This window comes from Trematomus bernacchii, unplaced genomic scaffold (assembly GCF_902827165.1).
Source record: "Trematomus bernacchii unplaced genomic scaffold, fTreBer1.1, whole genome shotgun sequence".
Taxonomy (NCBI): domain Eukaryota; kingdom Metazoa; phylum Chordata; class Actinopteri; order Perciformes; family Nototheniidae; genus Trematomus; species Trematomus bernacchii.
In genome coordinates, this window is record NW_022987656.1 from 7,732,057 (window position 1) to 7,758,459 (window position 26,403).

General features: G+C 40.2%; 1 protein-coding gene across 1 annotated transcript; it reads left to right on the forward strand.

Moving 5' to 3' along the window:
• The first annotated feature begins 4,814 nt into the window (after positions 1-4,814).
• daam1a (dishevelled associated activator of morphogenesis 1a) lies at positions 4,815-26,403 on the forward strand. The gene is given in 28 exon segments (XM_034135237.1): positions 4,815-5,403; positions 7,859-7,987; positions 10,495-10,688; positions 10,772-10,861; positions 11,215-11,283; positions 13,429-13,517; positions 13,642-13,861; positions 15,438-15,551; positions 15,768-15,878; positions 16,014-16,117; positions 16,257-16,323; positions 16,566-16,683; positions 16,775-16,913; positions 17,463-17,521; positions 17,951-18,138; positions 18,245-18,327; positions 18,329-18,482; positions 18,996-19,112; positions 19,347-19,444; positions 19,526-19,610; positions 20,130-20,236; positions 21,910-21,998; positions 22,113-22,281; positions 22,414-22,521; positions 22,732-22,792; positions 23,039-23,173; positions 24,300-24,470; positions 25,147-26,403. Coding segments are annotated over 27 exon segments (3,162 nt in total). The 5' UTR covers positions 4,815-5,403; positions 7,859-7,968; the 3' UTR covers positions 25,351-26,403.

Consider the following 26,403-nt stretch of genomic DNA (forward strand, 5'->3'; position numbering starts at 1 on the left):
TCATAACTACACTAGCTATGTTCGTATGACAAAATAAAAAACCTTGAACCTTGAGGCTGTGTCTTTCAGACAAACCATCATAATCATATTATTTTATGCTGTGGATACTTTAGCCTCCATCCATGTTAACAATCTTTTACACTTGCATTTATGAATATAGTTCTGTTGTGTTTTACACTTTTGTATTTATGTTTATAGTTTGCTTTGATATTTGCTTAATTTATTAGATTATTATTATTATGGGGGCAGTACTGGTGCTTGAAATTCAAATATTTACTAAATAGTCAATTCTGATAACATTTTTTTGGTTTAAATAATTTGACAAACACATGTATGTGAAAAAGAAAAGATGTATTTATGTTCAATACAATGAATATTTAGGTATTACATTATACATTCTAGGTATTCAGGTAGCGCATCAGACCCAAGTAACATGTAATGTAATGTTGACTAACTTATAACGAGCAAAACATTCCGGTTTTTAACATATATTATACAATTCCGCCTTTTCATTTTATACACAAATGTCGCTTTCTCACAATGTCCTCAGTATTTATTGCTTTTATCAATGAATAAACATGTATTACATTTTGCAAACATGAAAAAACACATCAGTTTTACACATTTTTAAACGCCTTAATTCCTGAATGACAACTTTGCTGTTTTCTGTTCATAATGCCCTCTTTTGAATTCATGTAATGAACGTAGGTTTTCCTCAGGCATCCTGAAGTTCTCCACCCACTGAGTGTGTGAAAGATGGAACAATCACATTCCACCACTCGGTAGCTCGGTCGGTAACTTCTGAAATACACAAACAAAAGCATACATATTTTAATACGTAAAAGTGGTAGCTACAATTAATTAAATACTTGAAATACTTTGGTCGTATAGGGAGCGTGAGCCTAAACACATTGCTAGTTAGCGAACGTTAGCTTACCAAGTAGCATTGTAGTTAGTAGTGATTCGAGTCGTCCTGTAGTCTCTGCGGCGTAGGAGGACTGCCCGAACTCTCGCGTCAGCTTCTTCTATACGTCGCCTCTTTCGAAACAACTCTTGTCTATTTCTTGTGATAATAAACCACACAGCAAAAAACAAGCAAACGATCGCTTTCACATCTTCCATTGTTGTGTCGCATTGAAGATGACGTCACGGCAGTTTTAAGCAGCGTCGCTCCGCCTATACTGCGTTACTATAGATACTACCCCAGTTCCTAAACTGTAATGGAAACGCGCCATAAAGTGAGCTGGTCCTAACGAGGCCAATCGCGGCCCAGCCATACCGAGCGGGGCCGAGCGAGGCCGTATAGTGGAAACGCGGCATTAGTCAACATTTCCCAGAGAGCTTTCTTTGAAATCACCAGGTAACGCTAAAAAACATTACATTTAGATTGTATGACAAAGTGTGTATTTAATATATCTGGCTAGCTATAGCTACTTGCTAATGGTTTAGCTTACCCCCGCGATTCAAAGTAACGTCAACGTAGCTGTAATTTATGCTTTGCTTACATGTTCGCATAACTTGGAAGTTTACTGACATTTACATACCTTGTTTACCTGGCTCAAGTGGTGGCTCTGGGGTTGTTGTGTGAGCCACCACTTGAGAATTGTCGTCTTTTTTAAGAAAATGTTTTCTTATGTCCATCTTCAAAAATTCTGAGTCCGACTGACAGTTTAAACATTGTCACAGCTCACAGGATAGGTACCTGTCATCCAATAAGACATATGTTTATTTCCATTCAACTCTCTGGTTGGTCTGGTGTCTTGCCTCTGTTGCATTCACCGAACACGGGAAATTACAATCCTGCCGTCCTCTCTAGTGTCATGATGAGGTTCAGGTAAAGCACGGTTAATGTATTATATTATTGATTCAATAATATAATACATGACTTTGAGAGTAGGCAATCTAGGCATATTAACACAATTAATTAAACATACTTATCACGGCGACGGTGTACTGAGATCTTTTTCTTCATTTTTTAGGATAATAAGGTTAATTGTGTGTTATTGTTGAGTAAATAACAGTGTGTTATTTAGAAAAGAATAACAAATTAGAAGGAAAAAAAGATTTTAAAAATACAGATTTCAGTATTCTGAGGCTCTGAGCCCCATTTCTTTTCCTCACGGATGGCAAAAAAAGTCCGACATTATACGATTTAAAATAAAAACAATAATCGTGGCTTGATAATGAGTAAGAACATGTTTTTATGAACCACACAGCTTCCGGTCTTCCAAGACCCGACTGGACAAAAAGACGTGGTGCAGGCACGAAACACACTACCAATAGAAATACATTGCTTTTAAAATCGTTCTGTGTGACACGAAAAAAAGGGGGAAATCGTGTTGGTGAACACGAATCAATAGATTAAATGTCGTGACTATAACACGAAATGCCGTGAGACTGGGTTGCACACACACACACACACACACACACACACACACACACACACACACACACACACACACACACACACACACACACACACACACACTCACGAATACACAGGTAATGACTTGTAGCTATAGGGAATGAATTGTAAAGCTTGGAAATTAGCATCTTAGCACGTCCGGTTCCGTCGTCAATTTTTATTTTTGACATGTGTTTTAGTTAGATGTCTGAAATAAGGTCTGTGGTTAACACAAGCTTACTAAATGTTCACGTCTATTCTATGACAAAGAATACATCAGTAAAAGAAAAAGAAAAAGCTTCATTGTGTCATAAAAACTTGGGTTGCTAACAAGTGGCTAAATGAGGCTACTTAACGTCATCATGCTTCCCATTAGCCACCTTTAGCTTAGCGGTGGTGTTGCTCATCAATGCGACTGTGATGCAGTTCCGTTATAGCTTCATAACGTTAGCTTTTCTCTTCTGTATTTACACTTCAAAAATCATAAAGGGGTGCTAATATGTGGAGATTATCCTGCTGAACAATATACGTAACATAAACATGTGTTTGCCATTCTTTGCAATCCAATGAAAAATCCCATAGATTTTTGTTCAGGGATTCCTAGTGATGCTAGCTTCCAGGTCCGTCTACAGGAATACATCATCACTGCACCACTGTATTGTGCCTTGTTTAAAGCGTGGACTTCTGAGAAGTGCTTACAGAATAAACATCTTCCTCAGTTCAGTTCTATCATGCCCAAAAGTGAAAATGATATATGTTGTATGTATATTATAACATTTGATGGTTGCAGCTGGTCCTATGTCTAACTACTTTATATTGTTGGATAGTTTAATCTATGAGAGGGACAAATGTAGCTAGAGACAAAATCAGATCTTTCATCAGCCCTTCCCTGTCCACATATTTCAAAGTCTACATCGATACTGCAGATTTGGCAAACAGTTGGAACAGGAATCACTAGTGCTCTTATTTTATTCATGTTTTTTTGGGGGGGCCACAAGAACCATATTGGAGAGAAAAATGTAATTGGAATAAATATTAAAAACCTGCAGTGTGGGGTTGTTTCCCACCTGTCTGACTGCATAGAGTGTTAGGTAATGTAAGGTCATTTGGTTTCCTCTCTGGCCCATACACCATCCTCCTGCAGCAGAGAGCTCAGGTGTTACTAACAACACTGAGGCTCTGTTCTGATGCTGCAGTGAAAGTGAGCAGCATGCCGATACCAGGAACATGAAACCAAAACAGCCACATGGAATTCAGACGTCATTCATGTTAATGTTTACATCTGAGATTCAAAAGTCAAAAGACATAGGGGTAAGACAAGATAAGTCTGTACTTCTTCCTACTCCTATTTCAGATATTTAATATGTATTTGGTTTGTTTAGGTCTACATTTCATCAAGAGTTTGCTCTTTGTTCAATGTTCATTTTGTGAGTGTGGTATCCCCTTTTTGTAATGAATAACTGTAATATGACAATGGTGAAGAAACACTTCTCACAATATATTTCATATATAAAAAAGACATTTTATATTTGATACTTAAATAATTGGGAGTCAGGATCATTCAGAGGTTAATGTGAATATTTGCACATTTTCTATCCATTGTCAGTTATCATGTTATCATGCTTCTTGTCTTTGCTGACCCTGCCCCAGCAAAATGTAATGTAAACATTTAAAATGACCTCCTCATAGGCTCTTCTGCTCTGCGTGGCGTGAATTCCTTGGTATGTACCCAGTGAAGTAACAAGAACAACTTTTTAATACAGATCTGTTTGAATTTGCTTTGTCTCTTATAAAGAGGCATCAATATTTTAGAGCAAAAGTTCTTTGTAAATAATTTTTCATTGCATTTAGGGGCAAAATGATAAAAACAAACTCAATTAAATAAGTAAATAGTTTCATGTTTAACCCCTTACAATTATTGAGTTTGTTACATAATTGGTGTAAAAAGTGTTACATTTGGAAGTTTTTATTTTTAAGGAAAGTTTCTGAAAACCCTTTGAAAAGTCTTTATTCTCTGACGGTCAGGCCTTTACTCGTCACTTCCAGTTTGTTGGTTAAATAGTACAGTCATATGAAGGCAGGCTGCTGCAATAACAATGATAATGCTAATGAGGGCAGTTCACATCAAATCCTTTTTCCCAATGTCGTCACTAAACATGATGAGACGCTGCACAGATTGACAAAGACCGCCACGCCTCTCTCCCTCCCACACACACACACTCACACACACACACACACACACACACACACACACACACACACACACACACACACACACACACACACACACACACACACACACACACACACACACACACACACACACAGCAGTGGGTGAGGTCTGGGCGTGACAGCCTCCGTCAGGAATGCAGTAGTGTGTGTTTTGAGCTCTCCATGCTCTCACCCGGGCTGATCTGTCAGTCTGAATGTCCTGACAGACACACACTGACAACTCTCATTGAATCAGAATGGAAACAGGAAAAGAAGAACACAGAGACGAGAGTCTGTGCTGTACGGATACACGAAGACAGTGACAGAGGATTTGATTTTCCTAGACACCTGCGGGTTTCTGACAAGCTAGTTCTTGGTGACTTATTTCGCTCATGGATTTATTCTTTTCCCTAACACTTTCTAACTGAAAAAACTTCTTCTGGATTACGTTTGCAACATTTTGAATTCAACTCTCAAAGACTTTTAGTTTCAGATTTGTATCTATTTATGTTCATTGCAGCTTAAAATCTGTGATCAGAGTCCATTTCAGCATCACTATTTGACTTTTACTACCTTTTTTAATATTGTATTTCTTTGTATCATAAAAGTACACTTAGATATACTGTCAGAAGAAGTCCAGGGTAGTGTTCAGTGATAATTAGCTGTTGAAAAGCTGTAATGTCGTTGGATTTTGAGCTACAGTGACAGCAGAGAGATCTGATCCGACACCTGACACACTGCTGGAGCAACATGCCCTCTTGCTGCAGCGCATAGACGGGGTCACACAGGTAAGGAGAATCCAAAGATTTATGTAGAGGAAGAGGGACCATAGGGCAAATTACACCATGTATTTAAAAATAATTATCGTCTGTAATTTGTAACATCTTTGTCCCATTTTAATACTTTACAATAAAGCTCACAATTTACATTTGAATAGATAACTAATCAGGTAACAGTACAAAAGTAACTGGGTCCAAACACATACTTAAAAATGGTGATAAAAGAGCCCAAAGTGACAACTATAGAAGAGAAAGCAGAAACTCTTTATATTTGAGAAGTATAAAGCATGTTTATTTTTATGTGAACATCATTCACATGAACTTTAAAGTTCCTCTTATAGTCAAATTGCTATATATTTTCTGGGCTAAATTCTTAATTTATAATGTAACTAAAGCTAAAAAGTATATATTTTGCTTAAATTATATACTTTGATTGCACTCTTAAATATATATCTAAACAAAATAATAAATTACTCAAGGAAGTACAAGTACCTACAAATTCTACTTGAGTAAATGTGATGTCATTTTACATTTCAACTCTGTTTTTAATGTAAATACAGAGGAAGAAATGTTAGACTGTAGGGAACAAGGTAATACCATTGGGCATTCTATTGGAAAGGAGAAATACATGATTCTGCTGAATCTATGAAGCAATAATACTATAACATATTTCATAGACTGTATGATTTATTTGTATGCGACATGGTAGCTTCTATTTAAACACCTGTAGTGAGGAGGTACCAACATGTAATGTTGTTTTTACATGATTATGAACCATTTAAATCAGTCATTTGCAGGTTTCATAGTTTCAAAATTGTGCAGAGATATTTTGGGCACCTTTGGTTTAAGATTAAGAGCGCACAACCAAAAAGTGAGAAAAGAACACTCACAGGTTCTTGACCAAAATAATGGTGACTGTACCTCTGACCTCTAACATTTAACATTATTTGGGACATTATTAGAACAATCTGATCAAAGTAATGGTCCCTTACACTCACCGTCCTCCTGCATCAAATACTCACTGTTTAAGTAACATTTGCTAAATTAGGAACCACTGGGCATTGAGGAGCCACAGACAGAGCAGGGAAGTCAGAAAGTATTGACAAAAAGATCTGAAACATTGTTGGTTTTGGTCTTTTCATGAGATACATTGACAATAGGACAAATTAGGAAATTGGCCAGCTGTAAGAGTGAAGTCCACACAACTGGCTACTGATGGAAATGTGTCATCAGGAGAGAGAAGAGACGCTACAGGAGCTTAGCTGCCTCATCAACAACACACATTGTTGTTAGGAAAAAACACCCTCCAGCAAATATTTACTGATGGAATTGCTTTGGAGTGAGAGTTAATCCCTGCTGTTTGTGGCTGGCACTGACCTCTGATCTGTGTGGAAGAGAAAACACATTCCTCTCAGGGGTCGATTGGATCGATTAAAGCCTGCACACTCTGAGCATCATGGTGAATTATATCCCTGTCATCAATCCATACACAAGTATACACACACAGCTCTGATCATAGTAAGAGTCCTGCAGCAAACAATCACATGCTCATACTCAAACACATTTTTGTAACTGAGGCCAGGACACCAACAGTGCATATGATCAAATATAAACAACACATGCATGGACATCAGCCATATCAGTAAGAGTCAAAGTGCTTTGTGATGCTATGAGCCAGTCAGTGACTTGATATATCTGACAGTTTGCAGATGACGGTATTTTCTACCTTTATGTTATGATTTCAGGGGATCAATGCATTTATATAGCGCTTTTCCAGTCTATGCGACCCCTCAAAGCACTTTCACATATCACGGATACCTACTAAATATACCAACACCTTGACCCATATTGATTTAAAGATTGTCAGTTCCACTGCGTACCAACGGCTGAAACTGCGGCGACAGCAGTGTAACTTAAAATGATGGCAGCAGGTTTTCTGTAACAGTCCAAGTCTGTTCACGTTTTCTTTTTCATTAACCAGTCTTTAAACACTGCCGGACACCGTGGTTGCGGTCGAATTGTTTAAAAATCAGCTCCTATCATCTTTTCCTAATCACTATTCCTTGAACTCTGAAACGTCACTTGGTTAAGGAATAGTGGTTAGGAGAATTCAAAAGGACTTTGGAAAAGACGACCGGGCTTCAAGAGAATCCGACTGCACTGACACTATCAGACGTATTTATGACGTCAGCAAATGTTATTAATGTGCGTCTGCTGTGGGGAAACTACAGTTTTCTTTACAGTGGACTACTGTAAGACCTCTAGAGAATTTGCACCGTTTAAGGAATACAATTGTATTTATTACATGTTAGGCCTTCACATCTATTACTGTGTATATCACCATTCAAACATGTTTTAATAGTTTAAGAAACACCACACAGCTCAGTAAACTGTGAAATGTTGACTTTATTTTATCATTTCATTAAAAAAGTAACGTTAATATTTCTCCTTTTTATTCTTATAGTGTTGAACGTTCAAAACAAAGCGGCGAAACCGTGCCGCGCCACACTGATTGCGCCGCATAAGCGCATAGGTGCGCCACATTTTCGACTCAGTTGAAGCACCCTCCGCAAGATGAGGCCCCCTCCGCAAGGTGAGGCCCCACGCAGTCTGCATGATCGGCCTGTAGGGAGGGACGGCCCTGCTAAAGGAGGTTATAAAGGAAGTTTCAAAGCTCCTTTGCTTTCATCTAGAGAATTCAAACGGCTCTTATCATGGCTGCCATTGAGGGACTTCCGGGTCATTTCACTCCGTTAGGAAGGTTCCTAAGCTAAACTGACAATTCGATTGCAACCCCACTAACTTCCTGTATGTCTTCTTCTGCTGATTTCTCTGACGTCCGGCGCTTTGTCTTTTAACCTCTTTCCTTCTCTTGTTCTTTTTTTCTTTTCTTTACTGGGGACTGTTTAGCCATAATGAATCCAAAGTTTTGTGCTCTCCAAAAATATAATTAAATATTTAAAAAGTATTCCATGTAGTTTACTGATCAATAAAACTAATGTTTGCTGTCCACAGCTGATGTTAAATTGTCCCATTTATAAGAAGATGGGACTATCTATATGGAGTCTGGTCTTATAGACAGGGGCTATAACGGCACAAAGTCCCTTGATCCTCCTTAGCAACGGTCTGTTCTCCTTAGCAGCAGTCTGTTAGCGAGAATAAATAACCTCTGGAACGTCAAAATTGACCAATTAGACCCGAGTATTTAACCAAGCTGTGTCATAAATCATAACTGTTGAGAATCCCCACTTAAAACCACACATCACTGCAGTGTATTTGCTCATAACTTAAAAAAGGTATTTCTTGTTACTTTGTACCATCAGCACTCGCTCTATGATGATGCAAAGTAGTGTGTTGCTGTGATTCCCATCTACACTGAAACTGTTGTTCACGCTCCAACATACCAAAGTGCTGTTCCTATCATAAGACTAGCCTTATATAAATGATCAGACACTGATAGAGGAGCACTTGGCCACACCTCATGACTCAGCTGGGTGAAAAACAAGTCTTCCAGTCAATCACACCCAGGTGATTGTGTGTGTTGTTTGTGTGGGTGATCATGTTTGTGTTGATGGATAGACGACATGTGTCAATGCATGTTTATCCCAATTTGATGTGTGATGTTTCCGAGTTGAAAGTATACAACAGCGTGCATGATAACTCTGTGGTAATAATGCATGGATATTAGTTATCGGTTTTTACATTACTTGACATTTAGCTGAAGAAGGGATGAGTACCAAACCATAGACCAGGGTTGTCCAAACTACGGCCCGGGGGCCAACTGCGGCCTATGGTCCATATTAAATTGGCCCGCAGCACATTTTAAAAGTATAATGTAATACGGCCCACACGTGAAACTTGTGTTTGTCTTTCATTGCACTCTTAAATGTACATTTAAAAATATATTCCAGAGTATTCATTGTTGTGTTTATGTTAATAAGCTCACCTTTTCTTATACATTCAGTCATTAAAGTCTTAGTTAAAAAAGCCCAATCATTTATTTTCATAAAAAGTTTGAAATATCCCCTTTCTATTTCCCCTAATCTCACATGGCCACATGCACAGTCAAACAGGTTTGACTTGCTACAATTGTTCATCCTGTCCTTTGGGTCATTAGGAGATCCCAACCCAACATGCCTCCAATGGAATGACAAACAGTCTTCACTTGTCCTCCAACAGGTTTAATGCTACTCATTGGACTTCTAGGTCTAGTTGTATGGAATACTTTGTAGAAGGGCATCCTGTATACATCTATTGTATATCTGTAAGCCTATGTCATGTGGTCATGTGAGAAATAGAGGACACATATTGGCACATTACAAATAGTCCCTGTTTTGGCATAAAGTATAATAATTGAAATGAAAGTTAAGAAAAGGTTTTCTCCACCTGTATCATGTCTGTTTTTAATTTCTGTCGTTGCTTTCAAGCCTGTTTTGATTGTTTCACCTAGTCTTATTAGTTCCACCTGTTGGTTTTTGTTAAGTCAGAGTCTTTTTTGTAGTAGATCGCCAAGTTATGTTGTGACTGGACAAAGCCTTTAAATAAAGAGTATCTGTGATCTGCAGTTAGATCCTTGCTCTGCTTTCTGTGACAGATCTGTCAAAAGACAGGAGCAGATACTCTCAACAGAAACTGTCTTTATTTAAAGGCTTGGTCCAGAGGAGGCAAGGCAAAACAGAACCCAACAGAACAGAACCTCTCGATGTATGACAAACAAGAATCTGACTAAGACTTCACAAAAAATAGGAGGTCAGGTGGTTCCAGGGCAAATGGGGGACAGGTGAAACTGATAAGACCAGGACAGACAATCAAGACAGGCGGGAAAAACCAAGGTCGTTTTAAGAAAACGTTCATTCCCATGAACGTCTCTCAGTGGCACATGAAGCAAGTATGGCCTCTTGAGAACAAACACCCCGGATCTTCCCTGGTTTATTCTTGCAAGCTTCCACATCCTTGGCGCCAATACAGCATATGTTTTCATTAAGCCCCGCCTACTGTTGCATCTCATAAGACAAACCTCATGAAAATAGAAGTTGCTGCAAAATGCACCAGGATCAATAACATTGATTTATAGTTATTGTCTTGTTTTTGACTCAATAGTTGTAACCATGGCGTCCCGGATGAAGCAGCCCCAAGGACGGGGCATATCCTCTATATTTTCTTGCTGCTTTAAAGGTAGTGAAAAACCAGAGATCACCTACTGTCATGACAACCCCAACAATGCTGCTGTACTGGAGCCCACCCTGCCAATGCCCCCCCTTCCAGAGCTGGACTCTCTATTCACTGAGCTGGTGGTGAGTCAACCAACACTGGTTGTTCTACTCCATGTGCATTCAAACATCGGTCATTCATCCATCTCTCCTTTCTCCTGTCCCAGGATGAACTGGACCTCACAGCTGAAAACAGAGCCGCCATGTTTTCTTTGCCAGCAGAGAAGAAATGGCAGATCTACTGTGGCAAGAAACTGGTAAGAAATGATTACTACCCATCAATCAATCAGTATTGGAAATGATGGGCGCAGCTGCAGCTTATGAGCAACATAACACATGGATTTGGATTTTACAGTACTATATGTAAGCATATCCATGACTACGCTGTGTGTGTGTGTGTGTGTGTGTGTGTGTGTGTGTGTGTGTGTGTGTGTGTGTGTGTGTGTGTGTGTGTGTGTGTGGTGTGTGTGTGTGTGTGTGTGTGTGTGTGTGTGTGTGTGGTGTGTGTGGTGTGTGTGTGTGTGTGTGTGTGTGTGTGTGTGTGTGTGGTGTGTGTGTGTGTGGTGTGTGTGTGTGTGTGTGTGTGTGTGTGTGTGTGTGTGTGTTGCAGGAGGCAGAGGAGAACGCCTCAACCAGATGGCCAGAGTATTATATTGACCAGCTCAGGTCCCTGGCTGCTGTGAGTTACACTCCCCACTTTGTATCCATGACACAGGAAGAGAGCTTTGATTGAATACCACTCTGAACAAACCAACCAGAACGGCTTCGTGGCTAGGCTCACTGGTCCATGTAATACGAGAGTAACTTCTCATCATACAATCCTTCATTTACTATGCCTTGAAGTCAAACATCGTCTATTAAAGCAGAAACCATATACATTTATCGGGAAATATGCATCAGGGGATGTTAATGACAACAGTCAGTGAATTACTACTATCTAGTGGCAGCTAGCTTGAGGAGACAGTATGCGTAACGATGGTGGGACACAAGCACCACAACACTTCCGCTGAAACATATTGGCATACTTTTAACAAAGTCACTCTGGAAAAGAGTATAAAGTAGGAGAAGTAGTTTTTGCAATTCAATCTGGCTTTGTAAATGTAGAGAGTACATCTTCAACGGGTATACACTGTGACGTCATTGGGCTCCTCTCGGGCTCTGGTCGGTTTAAAAAGCAAACTGGTTCTTAAGTGGTTCCCAAGTTGAACCAACTTTTAACCAAACTAGCCCCAGCATGGAACTAGAACAGAACTCAATTCAGTGGAAAAGGGGGACAAGTCCAGACTCATCCAGTCCTCCAACCTGATACAGCTTTACCAGCAGTGTCTCCCTGACAGAGAGCTTTCTGTCTTAAAGCTGTCAGTAACAAGCGGTGTCCCCTGTCAGGCACATGCTGTTTTTTCAGGAAATGATTGCTGAGGTCCGGACGTCTGTGACCTCATATCATGCTACTGCCATCAGTATTGAACAGGGTTTATATTTTGCCCCATACATGCATTTGTCAGGTGTACAGTAGCTCTTCATGAGCCTGCTTAACCCTTTAACTGCCAGACCAAGAAAGAATCTATGGAAAAATTATTTGTTTGCATTTTTTTATCAAATGGGCCACAAATAACCACAAACCATTTTTATTTGTTTGACTGACCAAACAGTTTTGTTTTTATGAGCCTCTACAAACTGGTCGAGCTGGCCTTCTATGGTAAAAGTGCATTTTCAACAATCATCACATACAGTACAGTATGTGTATGCTGAAATACATTTGTTTCTTTTGTGGAAAATGAGCAATATATACAACCAGATATTCATAAAAGATAATAAATTATAATTGTAAAAAGAAAAAATGGAAAAAAGTAATGTTGAGTGTTTTTCATAATAAACAAAAGACTTGCTCATCGTACTGTAGATGCTGAATTGGCCTAACAGGAAACCACTGGCCTAACAGCAAATGTCTACATCCTGTGTTGGCCTAACTTGCTCATCTTACTGTAGATGCTGAATTGGCCTAACAGCAAATGTCTATATCCTGTGTTGGCCTAACTTGCTCATCTGTGTGCAACTTTGGGCTGAATGCCATGCATGAAAGGTGCTATATAAATGATTATCACTCTTTCACTCTGAGACTCATAAGGCAGTACTAGATTTAGTAATATTAGCATGAATCTAGCCATTTATTTACCATATTTTATTGGAAAACATCTCTGAAACTCTGAAAAAGTCGTATTGCTAGTTTACAATATGAAGGCCAATTCGACCGGTTGGTTGGGCATATTTTCAAAAAAATAATTACACCCTTGTTAAAACTTTTTTTGTGCATCAAGTTATCTAATTATGCTCAGTCAGTGCTATGACACTAAAATATGTCAAAAATGATATGGTTACCTTACACAAGTTGACCAAAAAGAGTGATTTCTTCAGCAGTGATTTTTAGCATGCCAACTTTCTCAGTGGAAGCTAGCTGAAGGGCTTTCTGTTCGAACCACAGTGACATCTAGAGGTTGTTTTGTGCATAACATGTCAACCAAAGGGGAGAGCTGGCTGAATCAGATGGAGTTACACTTTTTTATTTTTTTTCCAACAAGATATCAAGACACAAAATGTGCTCTATCAAATGGTGGAGCTGGCAGTTAAAGGATTTGCTGATACTAGATTACTTTCTAAAGTACAACATGTCTTGCAGAACATCTGTACCATGGATGTATAAGCGACAATCTGCGCAGATTTTGCCTTTTTTTGTACCACCGAACTATTAGTTAATTTGGTGGTAAGTCAAAACAAGTTCTGAAAAGTTGTAAGGCATTTTTTTGTTCAACCCTTCCCTTACCAGAGGAAGACTCTGCTGGAGGATGAGGAAGAGCAGGGAAAACATAAAATCGCTGATGGTCTGAAGACGGCACTGAGGACACAGCCAATGAGGTACAAATCCAGCCCAAGTTATCCTAGAAAATGAACATGTCCTTAGTTTTTGTTACATTTTCCCATGTACTGCAGTGATGTAAAGAATAACCCTAACAAGGCCATTCTGATTCATCTCCACCAGGTTCGTGACGCGGTTCATTGAGTTGGACGGCCTGTCTTGTATCCTGAATTTCCTCAAGTCGATGGACTATGAGACCACCAACTCTCAGATCCACACCTCCCTGATCGGCTGCATCAAAGCTCTGATGAACAACTCTCAGGGCAGGGCTCATGTGCTCGGTCACTGTGAGAGCATCAACATCATCGCACAGAGTCTCACTACTGAAAGCATCAAAACCAAGGTACATGCAATGCACTCAATATCCCATAATGACAAAGTTAGAAGAAGTTGACAAACTTTATTAATCCCACAGTGGGAAATTACATTTTCACAGTGTTGTTACATCAAACAGTACATCACACCTGAGAATACACTAATGTAAAAACTAGGGCTGTCAGTCGATTAAAATATTTAAACGCGATTAATCGCATGATGTCCATAGTTAATCGCGATTAATCGCAAATTAATCGCAAATTAATCGCACATTTTGTATCTGTTCTAAATGTACCTTAGAGGGATATTTTTCAAGTTTTTAATACTCTTATCAACATATGAGTGGACAAATATGCTTTATGCAAATGTTTGTTTATTATCATTTGAACAATGACAAATATTCTCCTGAATATTCTCAACACAACAACCTGGAACCTCTCTCTCTTACACTCTCTTACACTCTCTCCCAACCCTGTGTACTTCTCTGCACTGAGCCAGTTGCTCAAACAGACAAGCCTGTTTACAGTTGTCGGCGAAATGCTGCTCCTCTGTCTTCATAACAGTCAAAGCATGAGATGTTCTCACTGTGGGTCAAAATAATGCGCTGTGATGTGCAGTCGACACGTTGGATGCGATCCGAATTATCTAACGCAGCTCCTCGTCCTCCACAATGTTAATTGTCCTGCAAGCTGCAGCCACCGCCACCCATTTAGCTATCGCTGTTGAAAGATTGCTGCTCGTAGAAGTGTCCAGGAGTCTCCCCGGCAAACTTTCAAGCGTGGTCTGCTGTCAGCATCAGCTGTGGGCTTGGCTTGCTGTTTAAAACACCTTTTCTTGTATCCATATCTCTCGCTAGAATCTCCCACCATCCAACTAACAACAACAACAACAACAACGTCAAGCCTTTGGGCTCTGAAACTACGGGGCGGGCCGAGGACAAATACACATGCGTTAATCGCACGTTAAAATAGTTAGTGGCGTTAAATCTTTTTTGCATTAACGCGTTAACTTGACAGCCCTAGTAAAAACGTATGTCTTATTGAGAGGTGTCAGAACGAAGAGGCTGCCATGGCTAGAAGTCTGGAGCAATAGGCATTTTGGCAGTCTGCATGAACTGCATTGGCTCTCCAGTTACCAGTCCACACTGTATTTGTGTATGGTCCATGGGGGACTTGAACCAGTAACCATTATTTGACCTAGCTAAGTCCCTATTGACTGAGCTTCTATGGCTCTTAAACTTTAGATTACATGCTTCCCATTTCTCAAGGACATACAACTTTTATATAAAGTCTAAGAGTTGACAATACACCTAAGGAAGGAATCATGAATGATTGTTATTACATGTTATGCTAGATCACGCTTTTATCCAAAGACACTTACAGTAAATACACTTCTATAATGTTGACATCTAGATCCTTGATTGAAACCATGTCATGAGTCTCAGGACTGCAGAGCTTCCAACAGGAAAATGAACAGATGAACAGCAAAGACAACACTGTGTCCTCACACAATGTTGGCCCTTTAAAAGAATCGTTCTCTAGTTAGTCATCATAACATTCTTTCTCCTTCTAATTGAATATTTCCTGTTTGCTCTCTCTCCCTAGGTTGCGGTGTTAGAGATCCTTGGTGCAGTATGTTTGGTGCCAGGAGGCCATAAGAAAGTTCTAGAAGCCATGCTGCACTACCAGACATTTGCCTCGGAGAGAACACGCTTTCAGGTCTGCTTTTGCTTTGTTTGTGTGTTTCATGTAATCTTCTGCAAGGGAATATGGTGGTGTGGAAAGGAAAACACGAAGAAGCATTACATTAGATGAAGGATTCATCCTAGGGACCCTAACAATAATAATACTTCAGATTGTGACAGAAAGTGAGGCCACAACCAGTTACCACAAATATGTTTTATGCAACTTGAATATCTTCTGCTCTGTGTGCAGACCTTGCTGAACGACTTAGATAGATCCACAGGCCGCTACAGAGATGAAGTGAACCTGAAGACGGCCATCATGTCCTTCATCAACGCTGTGCTCAGTCAGGGAGCAGGAGAGGTGAACAACCATCCACGAGTCTTTATTTTGCTGAGATCTAGACAGAACTAGAAAGTACTGTATCTTTGAGTGATGTGTGTATCGTATTTGTCTCAATCAACGTCTTCCCTTCCTCCACAAATGTTGTGTTTTCAGACCAGTCTGGAGTTCCGCATCCACTTGCGTTATGAGTTCCTGATGTTGGGCATTCAGCCGATCATTGACAAACTGCACTCCAATGACAACGCCATCCTGAACAGGTACATGAGGCACTCTTGAAGATGCCAGCATTTTAAAACATACTGTGTTAACAAGTTAACAAATACATGAGAGGTCAGGGGAATATATTTGTACTTTGACAAACTTTGTTCCATTCCATTCTGTTTATGTTGTTTCCAGACATTTAGACTTCTTTGAGATGTTGAGGAATGAAGACGAGCTTCTGATGTCCAAACAGTTTGATGCTGTAAGTCATTTTAGACTGTCCAAATGTCTTTTTAGATTTTAGCGCCAAAATCCTAGCTCTTGCTGTGGGGATAAAAAGACATAACACATTTCAGTTTTTAAACACTAAACACCATCTGTTATCATAATAGGAATTTGATTGAAAATTAAAAATGTATTTTGCATTGCATTTCTTTTTTATGTCAAATAAATGTCAAAACATAGATTTGATATATGTCATAAAGAAACTGTCTTTTTCCTCAGGTCCATATAGAAACTAAAAGTGCCAGCCAGATGTTTGAGGTGATCAAGAGACATCTGAGCCACACTGAAGCGTACCCTCACCTGCTGTCTGCACTGCAGCACTGTCTCATGATGCCCTGTAAGACTGCCTGGACACTTGTCCACAACTTACTAGTTTACCTTCCTTTTTAAATCACCATGAATCTGACGGTTCTCCCCTCTGTCTGCAGACAAGCAGAGCAGCACCACGCTCCAGTACTGGGTGCTGTTGGATCGGATAGTCCAGCAGCTGGTTCTGCAGACGGACAAAGGAGAAAACCCTGATGTCGCTCCACTGGAGGACTTCAACGTGAGAAACATTGTAAGCATGTAAGTTTCAGAGGGCTCTTCATTTGGGGTAGAAGCCTATTGTGGTTTCAGGGATGAGTCATTGAACCCGGTAATGAGTTGGCATTATAGCATTTACGGTTCTCTCATCTGGAAGTCAATGGTTTTTTGAACATGTTTTTATTAGTTGCCTGAAATAAGGTCTGTGGTTAATACAAGTTTTAGAGATGTTCATGTATTGCACTAGGATATGACATATTTAAATACCTCACTGGTGAATGTCTGAATGTGTAAAGTGACTAAAAGAGACACCTAAACGTCATCACGCCCAACACGAGTCCGCCTTTAGCTTAGCGGTGGTGATGCACAGCCATGCTACTGTATTAAGTTTATAACCAAACGTTAGCTTTTTACTTATGGCATTGCATGTACGCTTAGTAAATCATAAAAGTGCTGTTAATATGTGGAGATTGTCTTGTTGAGCGAAACAAGTGATTATCATAAACGTGTTTTTCCCACCGATTTTCTTCAAGATTCCAAGTTCCAGTCGTTAATTGTCAATGAGGGTGACGTGTGTATGTTTGTCTATAGGCTCATCAAAGAGAGTGAGGTCAAACAATGGAAAGAACAAGCTGATAAAATGAGAAAAGGTAAACACACACACACACACACACACACACACACACACACACACACACACACACACACACACACACACACACACACACACACACACACACACACACACACACACACACACACACACACACACACACACACTCCTGTGCATTACAACAGCTGCAGGTTCATCAAAAACAATACAATGCATGTTTCTCTCTTGATCAGCTAGGAATTGAAATCTTAGTAAGTGCTTTGCTAATTGACTATGTATTCAATAAAACAACCGTTGGTACATCAGGGACCAAGCATGCAATGTAAATAAGCCACGCTGCAGGAGAGGCAATGCTTCTCAGTTGCCCATCAGTAGCTCTGCCTATAAGAAAGACTGTATACTTTGACTCCGCCGTAGTTTACAGAATGATCACATACTGTATGTTCCCACACTCCCTTCCCTCCAGAGCATCAGAACCTTCAGCAGCGCTTTGAAAAGAGAGAGCGGGAGGTTGAGGCCAAGAATAAGGAGAAAGACGACATGATGGTGATGCTGAACAAGCTGAAAGACAAACTGGAGCGGGAGAGCAACGAGCACAAGCAAGCTCGACAACAAGTGGGAGACCTGTCTGCCCGGCTGCAGCAGCTCAGCTCTGTACGTGCACCCAGCTGCGAGAAACGTGGTTTATTTGTGTTTATTGCTGGCAATACATGTATAATCTATGGTTATGGCATCTGTTCATAATGAATTCTCTTGTCAGACCTCCAGTGTGCCAGGAGGACCCCCCGTGGCGTATGCTGGTTCAGTTCCTCCGGCCCTGCCTTTTGCTCCACCTCCCCCCCCCTCCACCTCCTCCTCCAGGAGGCCCACCAGGTTTTGGCATGGCTCCGTCTGCCCCACCTCCTCCACCAGGAGCTCCACTAGGAACAGCCCAGAGGAAGAATATTCCTCGGCCATCCAACCCCCTGAAGTCCTTCAACTGGAGCAAACTGCCTGAGGTACTGCTGTTGCTACGGAGAGAGAGGGACTAACATAGTGTTGGGTTTGGGATGTGTCCCAAATGTTCATTCATCAACTACAACTAATAGAAGTTCTATACAGAGGACTATCATTTGAGTTATGTGCACATTTAAAGAAAACACAATGGACACTAGGTATTGTACGGTACTGAAATCATTCAAATAAATTGGGCAACAACTCATGTATTCTGGGTCTCAGTCACGCTGCGGTCTCTCCTTGCGTTTGTCCTAGTTCCTCCTATACATTCAAAAAGCACCCCCACATTGCAGACTCAATTCATAGTGGACTATGTGCTTAGCATGAACTAATTTCAGCCTGGGTCTTTTCATGGGATTTGCCGACAGTAAGAAAAAGATATGACATCCGACTGAGTAATGCCAATCAGCTTGTAATCTCTGTAGGGGGTCAACAGCTGAGAAATGCTGCAGACATCTCTACAGTGAACTTTGAGTTAGGAGGATGATAAACTTGCATATTTGCTGTTGTTTCAGAGCCAGATAGAAGGAACCATATGGAAAGAGATGGATGATCTCAAGGTGTTTAAAGTTCTGGATCTAGAAGAGTTCCAGAAGACCTTCTCAGCCTACCAGAAACCTCAAGTATTACATGTAACGTATCACACTCAGTTTCTCTTTTGCCTTTTATTTTATGTTCATTAGGTATTTGTGTCATTAGCATATCAATCCTCCTATTCATAGATTTAGTTTCATTGTGCGACAGATATTGACACTACTCAGGTTGATTGCATGTGTTTGAAATGGAGAATACAGAAACACTGAAAACAAACTTTTACACGGAAGAAGGCTTTTTTTGGTATTCTAACCACTATGTTGTATTAGCAGAAGGATCATGAGGAGGACCAGTCCTTTGTGAGGAAAGTGAAGGAGCTGTCAGTAATCGACGGTCGACGAGCTCAGAACTGTAACATTCTGCTCTTACGGTCAGTGCATGTTCCATATGAATAAGTTTGATCCAAAAAAATGTGCATGTTGAAAAGCTGTTATATAAATGTATGTTACAGACTGAAGCTGACCAATGAGGAGATCCGACATGCTGTCCTATCCATGGACGAACAGGAAGACCTACCTAAGGACATGCTGGAGCAGGTGACCCATTACCACATCTTCTGAGTCACCTCCAGCCCAAGTATTGCTCCCAAAGCAGATTTCAAATGGTTATAATGACAACAGTAACAAGATGTTTAGAATCAGGATGCTGTTTCATTAAAGGTGTGCATAAGGTCCTTGGAGGATCTTTATATTGATCCATATAAAAATGACCAATATAAAGAAGCAATGTGATTTGATACGGGGCAGATATGGCAAAGGGGGTAAACACATGTCTACCAATCAGAGAGTCAATGCTTCAATCACCAGTCCCTGCAGTCAGGTGTCCTTGGGCAAGATATTTAGTCCTGTACTATGATGCAGATTTCTAATTGTAACATTCCTATTTATTTACGGCTCAAACGTGTGTCACAAATAAAACATAAAATAACTTTTTTAAATGAAATGCACATTTAACTGTGTGTGTGTGTGTGTGTGTGTGTGTGTGTGTGTGTGTGTGTGTGTGTGTGTGTGTGTGTGTGTGTGTGTGTGTGTGTGTGTGTGTGTGTGTGTGTGAAGCTCCTGAAGTTCGTCCCTGAGAAGAGTGACATTGAGCTGTTAGAAGAACACAAGCATGAGCTGGATCGTATGGCCAAAGCAGACCGCTTCCTGTATGACATGAGCAGGTAAAACACACACACACACACGCACACACACACACACACACACACACACACACACACACACACACACACACACACACACACACACACACACACACACACACACACACACACACAGCCTGTATTTGTCAGTTAACTAAAGCATGACGGTGACAGACAGACTGTACACTTTGAGGATCCTGTCTGGAGGAGAAGCTGCAGAGCGGGTTGAAAGAGAGAGTAGTTACCTCAAGTAACAGTGTTATTAGTAGGGATGGGTATCGTTAAGGTTTTAACGGTACTACTACTTTTATCGATACCGCTTATCGATCCGGTCTTTTAACGGTACTCTTATCGGTTCTTTTGGAGAAAAAAATAAGGTAAACTAACTAAACAAATTGTGAACAAAACTAACATTGCTTTTTATTTAAATTAAATACATAATATTTCACATCAAAAGAAACAACAATGTTTTAACAAATCGTATTAAATAATCTGATGACAGAATTGTAAACAGAAAGGCTGAAACTTTAACAAAAGAAATAACTCAGTTACCTCTAATCATTAACCCATGTTTGTATCATTGAGTTAGCTCCGTGTGTTGCTGCTAGCATACATAACACCTGACGTGGAAACGTTACTCGTGGACGGGGCTACAGAGCTACTAGAAAGACAGTTGAACGGTGCATTTCTCCGTCTAAATGTGGAGCACTTTTGCTAAATGTTTAGACAAATTGCTTGTGTTACTGCCCTTACATGCTAAACTCTTATTGCACTTTTGGTAACGAGCATTGTCCACATCGAGACGGGTAAAGTTTAACCACACCTAATTCAGCACCGGGGCCCGTTTCATACCGGGTACCCATCCCTAGTTATTAAGCTGCTATACCAAGTCAAATAAAACAGTCCCGAGTTGGTAACAAATGTTAAGCAGTATCTAAAATGCTTCACTTGTGCAAATAACTGACGATAAGGCACAGGAGCACCCTGTTCTGCTGCTTCCCCTCTGATGCTTACCAGGAAGTCTGCTTACTTAGACTTTTAGCTTAGCCTGTTATATTTCATGTTAAAAGTCATCACAAATGATTATTGGTTATGATTATCACAACCTGCAGTCGGTCGTCAGCTTTATGGAGCCAGGCACAATGGCCAAAACAACTAAAGGCCAAAGATAGGCCCGGATCCTGTGTCACATGAGAGATTTTCTGGCTTTTCACATTGAACATTTTAACGGAAAACGACATCTTCATTCACAGAAGCAGGGTTAAGGCCACTGATATGTGGTTCCCTTCTCAGTCCTAACTTATCTTGGTCTCTTACCCTCTGTCCCAATCAAAGCTTTTGTCATCGAGCTTTAAAAATAGCACAAAACGATATCCTCATCATCGGTACCCTCGGCAAGAAAGTGCTTCTTGCTTTAACCTATGTTCTTATAATCACACTTTTGTATGTGTCTGTATTAAACAGAAAAGAGCGACATCATGTGGCCAAACAGCAAAACAACATAACCAGCTATTCCAGGCAGTGAATACAAATGTATACAACATTTAGAGAAAAACATTAGAGGACATTGTGTGACTATCTGTTGACATGTTCACACACAAACAACAAAATAGTTTGAGGAAGTTGTAGTTGGGTGGCTGTTGGGTCATCGGAGTCCACTCACAGTTTGGCTGTTTGATTCTGTCCTCTCCTAGCATCAACCACTATCAACAGAGACTGCAGTCCCTCTACTTCAAGAAGAAGTTTGCTGAAAGAGTGGCTGAGATCAAACCTAAAATCAAAGGTATTCCTTTCTATCCAAAACTCACTGAATTCATGGGTGCTGTTCTGTTCAGTTTGTTGTGCCCTGCTGAAGATATTATAAGATGTTAAAATACATGTTGACATTGTGTTCCAGCTCTGAGCATAGCGTCCCAGGAGGTGGTGCAGAGCGGGGCGCTGCTTCAGCTCCTGGAGGTGGTGCTGGCCTTTGGAAACTACATGAACAAAGGACAACGAGGAAACGCCTGGGGATTCAAAGTGTCCAGTCTCAACAAGATAGCCGACACCAAGTCCAGTATTGACAAGTACGGGTCATTTTCTGTTCACTTTATCTGAGAAGAAATGTAGATGTTTGTTCGATTTGCTTTTCTTCTAGAAGTCAATGAGAAGTGATTAATGTTTGACTGTTAAATGTACGGTGTGTGTTGTGTTTGCAGAAACGTCACTCTGCTTCACTACATGATCACTGTGCTGGAGAGGAAATACCCGAAGATGGCAGCTTTCAGTGAAGAGCTTCAGACTGTGCCAGAAGCTGCTAAGGTCAAGTAAGAACAAACACAAATACACTGTAGAAGTGATTGTACTGAACCTCACTGCTAAAACAAGACTTTGTGGAGACTGTTGTTCCCCAATAAATAGGTCCTGAAATCCACCTAAAACCACAAATGGGAAGAAACAAATGTAGGAATTGTATTTTGTGTAATGCAGCTAATATGACTGTCTTGTGTCTCTCTACATATGACCTGTCTCTCCAGCATGACAGAGTTGGAGAAGGACATTGGCAAGCTGAGATCTGGCCTGAAAAATGTTGAGGCGGTGAGTGAATGATTACGAAGCTGTTCAGTTATTTTCTTAGTATGTTTAACACCTAACACCCTGTAAGTCCATTTAAAAAAAGACTCATGGAGGATACATGTGGAATATATTGACATATTGAATTCAGTGTGTGTGTGTGTGTGTGTGTGTGTGTGTGTGTGTGTGTGTGTGTGTGTGTGTGTGTGTGTGTGTGTGTGTGTGTGTGTGTGTGTGTGTGTGTGTGTGTGTGTGTGTGTGTGTGTCCAGGAGCTGCAGTACCAGCAGGGCCGCTCCCCTCAGGGTCCTCAGGACAGGTTTGTCCCTATGGTCAGTCAGTTCATCACTGTGGCCTCCTTCAGCTTCTCTGACGTGGAGGACTCACTCAGTGAGGCCAAACAAGTGGTGAGTCAAGGGGGATACTGTTATTCACATGTTTAACCCACAAACATAATCTTAACACAAAGGAGTCTAAAGCTGTAGTTAGGGTTAGCAGAAACAGAAAATCTTTATGTGAGTCTGAAGCAATGCTATCCAACAACATTCATAACCCACTGCTGCCAGTCTGTATGCTACGCTAGGCTAACGTTGTCCTGACTCCAGCTCTGTAATTAACACACATACTGTCTCTCGATTCGGATACTTTCCTCAGTACACTTCCATGTCTTAAACTGGGTGGTCTTGTCTTAAATCCAACACAGGTGTTATGCCCTCACTGGAAGTGACGATTGCTGCTGTTAGCTAGCTAGCTAGCAATTATCATTCGCAGTACCAAATCCTTTCAGATTGCTCAATTAACCCTATACAATTAACAGCAGCTTCTTTTTGACACCAGTTACAGTATAGCAGAACTTAAATATTGAAAAATAAATACACATATCTAACTTTTATTTGCATAGTGCTATGTTCACCAAAGCAACAGCAATAGTGTGTAATTGCAATACTGCTAGTAAGTGTCCACGTTCCACTGTGGACCATTGTGAGAGCCCCATCTGGATACTCATAGTGCATTTTGACATACTTTGCAAGCAGCAAATGTAAGCACAGAGGTACATGATTTGAGACTCAGCAACAAACGTTTTTTCTCAAATTGTTGTGCTATTTGATTAAAATGTGTCGATTGTTTGCCTTTTAAGATAAGCCTTCATAGTACATAACTATCTATCCTCAAATGACTGACAGAGAAACGATGTTACACTCACACAGTTTCACATTATATTGTGTGTATTATATACACACAAGTTGGACATTAAAAAGGCAAGATATCTGAAAGATCTGCCTGTTGATCAAAAACAGAAGCTAAATGAAACCATAAATACAATTACCAATTACACAACAATTACATTTTCAAATTGGTATTTATTATATAACTTATTTGTACTTACTAAATCATGGTAATGTCCCGTCAACTTATGAACACAGAAACAGAACATTTCTAAATCATTGAATAATGCAGAATACAAAAAAAGCCAACGTTTACAGCAGCTACATATGTTCGACTCGTCAAAATGTATCATGTCTCTTGTTGCAGTTTGGAAAGGCGCTGGTACGTTTTGGAGAAGACACGTCCAACATGCAGCCAGATCAGTTCTTTGGGATCTTCAACACTTTCCTCACAGCTTACTCAGAGGCCCAGCAGGACAACGAGAACATGGCGAGACGCAAGGAGGAGGAGGAGAGACGGGAACTCTTGGAGGCACAGGTTAGAGGACATGATCATACAAGAGAGATGTACTTTATTTTAACAGGATAGATAATGTCTGTTACAACGTGTCAGGTACATAGTACATTCATACGTTTTGTTCCGTGCATTAAACATATAACATACTTGACACTAACTTCTGAGAGATAACATAATAGACGTTGCCTACACACTTTCCCTGTTTCCATACACTGATTCAGACGAGATGGGGAAGTATTCAGATCCTGCAAAAAACTTAAATGACTAAGAACTTGTACTAGTATGACACTGTAAAAATACTCTGTGTAAAGTGTCAAAGTCCTGCATTTAAAATGTTTCTTTCGAAAAAGTGAGTAAACATTCGTAGCCAAATGTAGTTAAATGACTTTACTAGTGTCAAAGCAGAGACATCTACAATTAAAAATGGTTCAAAATAAATGAAACAATGAGTGACATTTATATAAAGGCCAATTCATGTTCTCCTTAAATAAACTATTGGCTCATTTAATAAAAACAAATCCTCATATATGATCAACTGTTTTTGTATGCAAAACTCTTGACTTGTAAACTAACTAAAGCTGTAAGATGAATGCAGTAAAGTAAAACGTACATTATTGAATTGAATTGGAGTAGTATAAAGAGTCAGTAGTGATACACGTACAGTACTCATCCTGTCTTGATCTGTCTGTTCCTGCAGCTGAAGAGAGACAGGGAGCAGAAGGGCAGGAAGGCCAGAGCCAACGCAGAAGAGGAGAGCGGTGAGTTCGATGACCTGGTGTCCGCGCTGCGCTCTGGAGAAGTGTTCGATCGGGATATGTCCAAAATGAACCGCAGGAAGCAGCGGACACAGAACGTGTTGGAGAGCAGCCGGGAGAGAGTAGTGACAAGACTAAACCAGTGACCAACTTCATCTTTAAAGCTGTCAGGAAGTACACAAACATACTGAAACACTGCTGTCTATGGAACATAATCAATGTATGTAAATGTAGGCTTTTTTAAATAGTATTGGGCTACTTTTCCAATTTCCAGAATCAGGAGTCCTTTATTCCTCCTGAAGTGGGGAAGTGTACACTGTTAGAGCAAAGGGGACAATGCAAAGGCAAACATATACTTTCATATTAAACAAAAAAGCAAGCACATGTTAATACAATCATATCAATAAGAACACATCCATGTTAAAAACATTGTAGCAGAATTATAAAAAAGTTATTCAACACATAAACATGATGAGGTAGCAACGAGTAAAAGCATTAATAAATTGTAAAAAGTGTATATTGCACATGGCACAGTTATCTCTACATTTTGAGTGTTTTTATGTTATATTCAAAAGAGAAAGAGAATAGTAAGATATTTAAGTTGTATTATACCCCTTGTATATTTGCCCAAGTTTGCACACATCTGCTTTATTTGTGAATTAGAATTGGGAGGGATGAAACCCTCTTTAATGATCACACATGCAGAGCACACAGCACACACAGTGAAATGTGTTCTCTGCATTTAACCCATCCTACCAGGAGTCTAGTAGTAGGAGCAGTGGGCAGCTATTGTACAGCGCCCGGGGAGCAATGGGAGTGCCTTGCTCAAGGGCACCACGGCAGGGCAGGAGGTGAACTGGGACCCTTCGGCTCACAGTCCAAGCCCCTACTGACTGAGCCACTGCCGGAGTTCCATTAGTAATGCAAATTAACGGAGGAGGCTGTGGCTCAGTGGAGAGTGTGCTGGACTTCAAATCAGGGGGTAGCAAGTTCGAGTCCCACTGCAGTCAGCATGTCGTTGTGTCCCTGGGCAAGACACTTCACCCCAAATTGCTCCTGTGGGGATTGTCCACAGTACTGAATGTATGTAAGTCGCTTTGGATAAAAGCGTCTAACAAATGACATGTAATAATAATAATAATAATAACATGTAATAATAATCTGTTCTTAATATAAGATTTTAAACTGTTATCATTTAA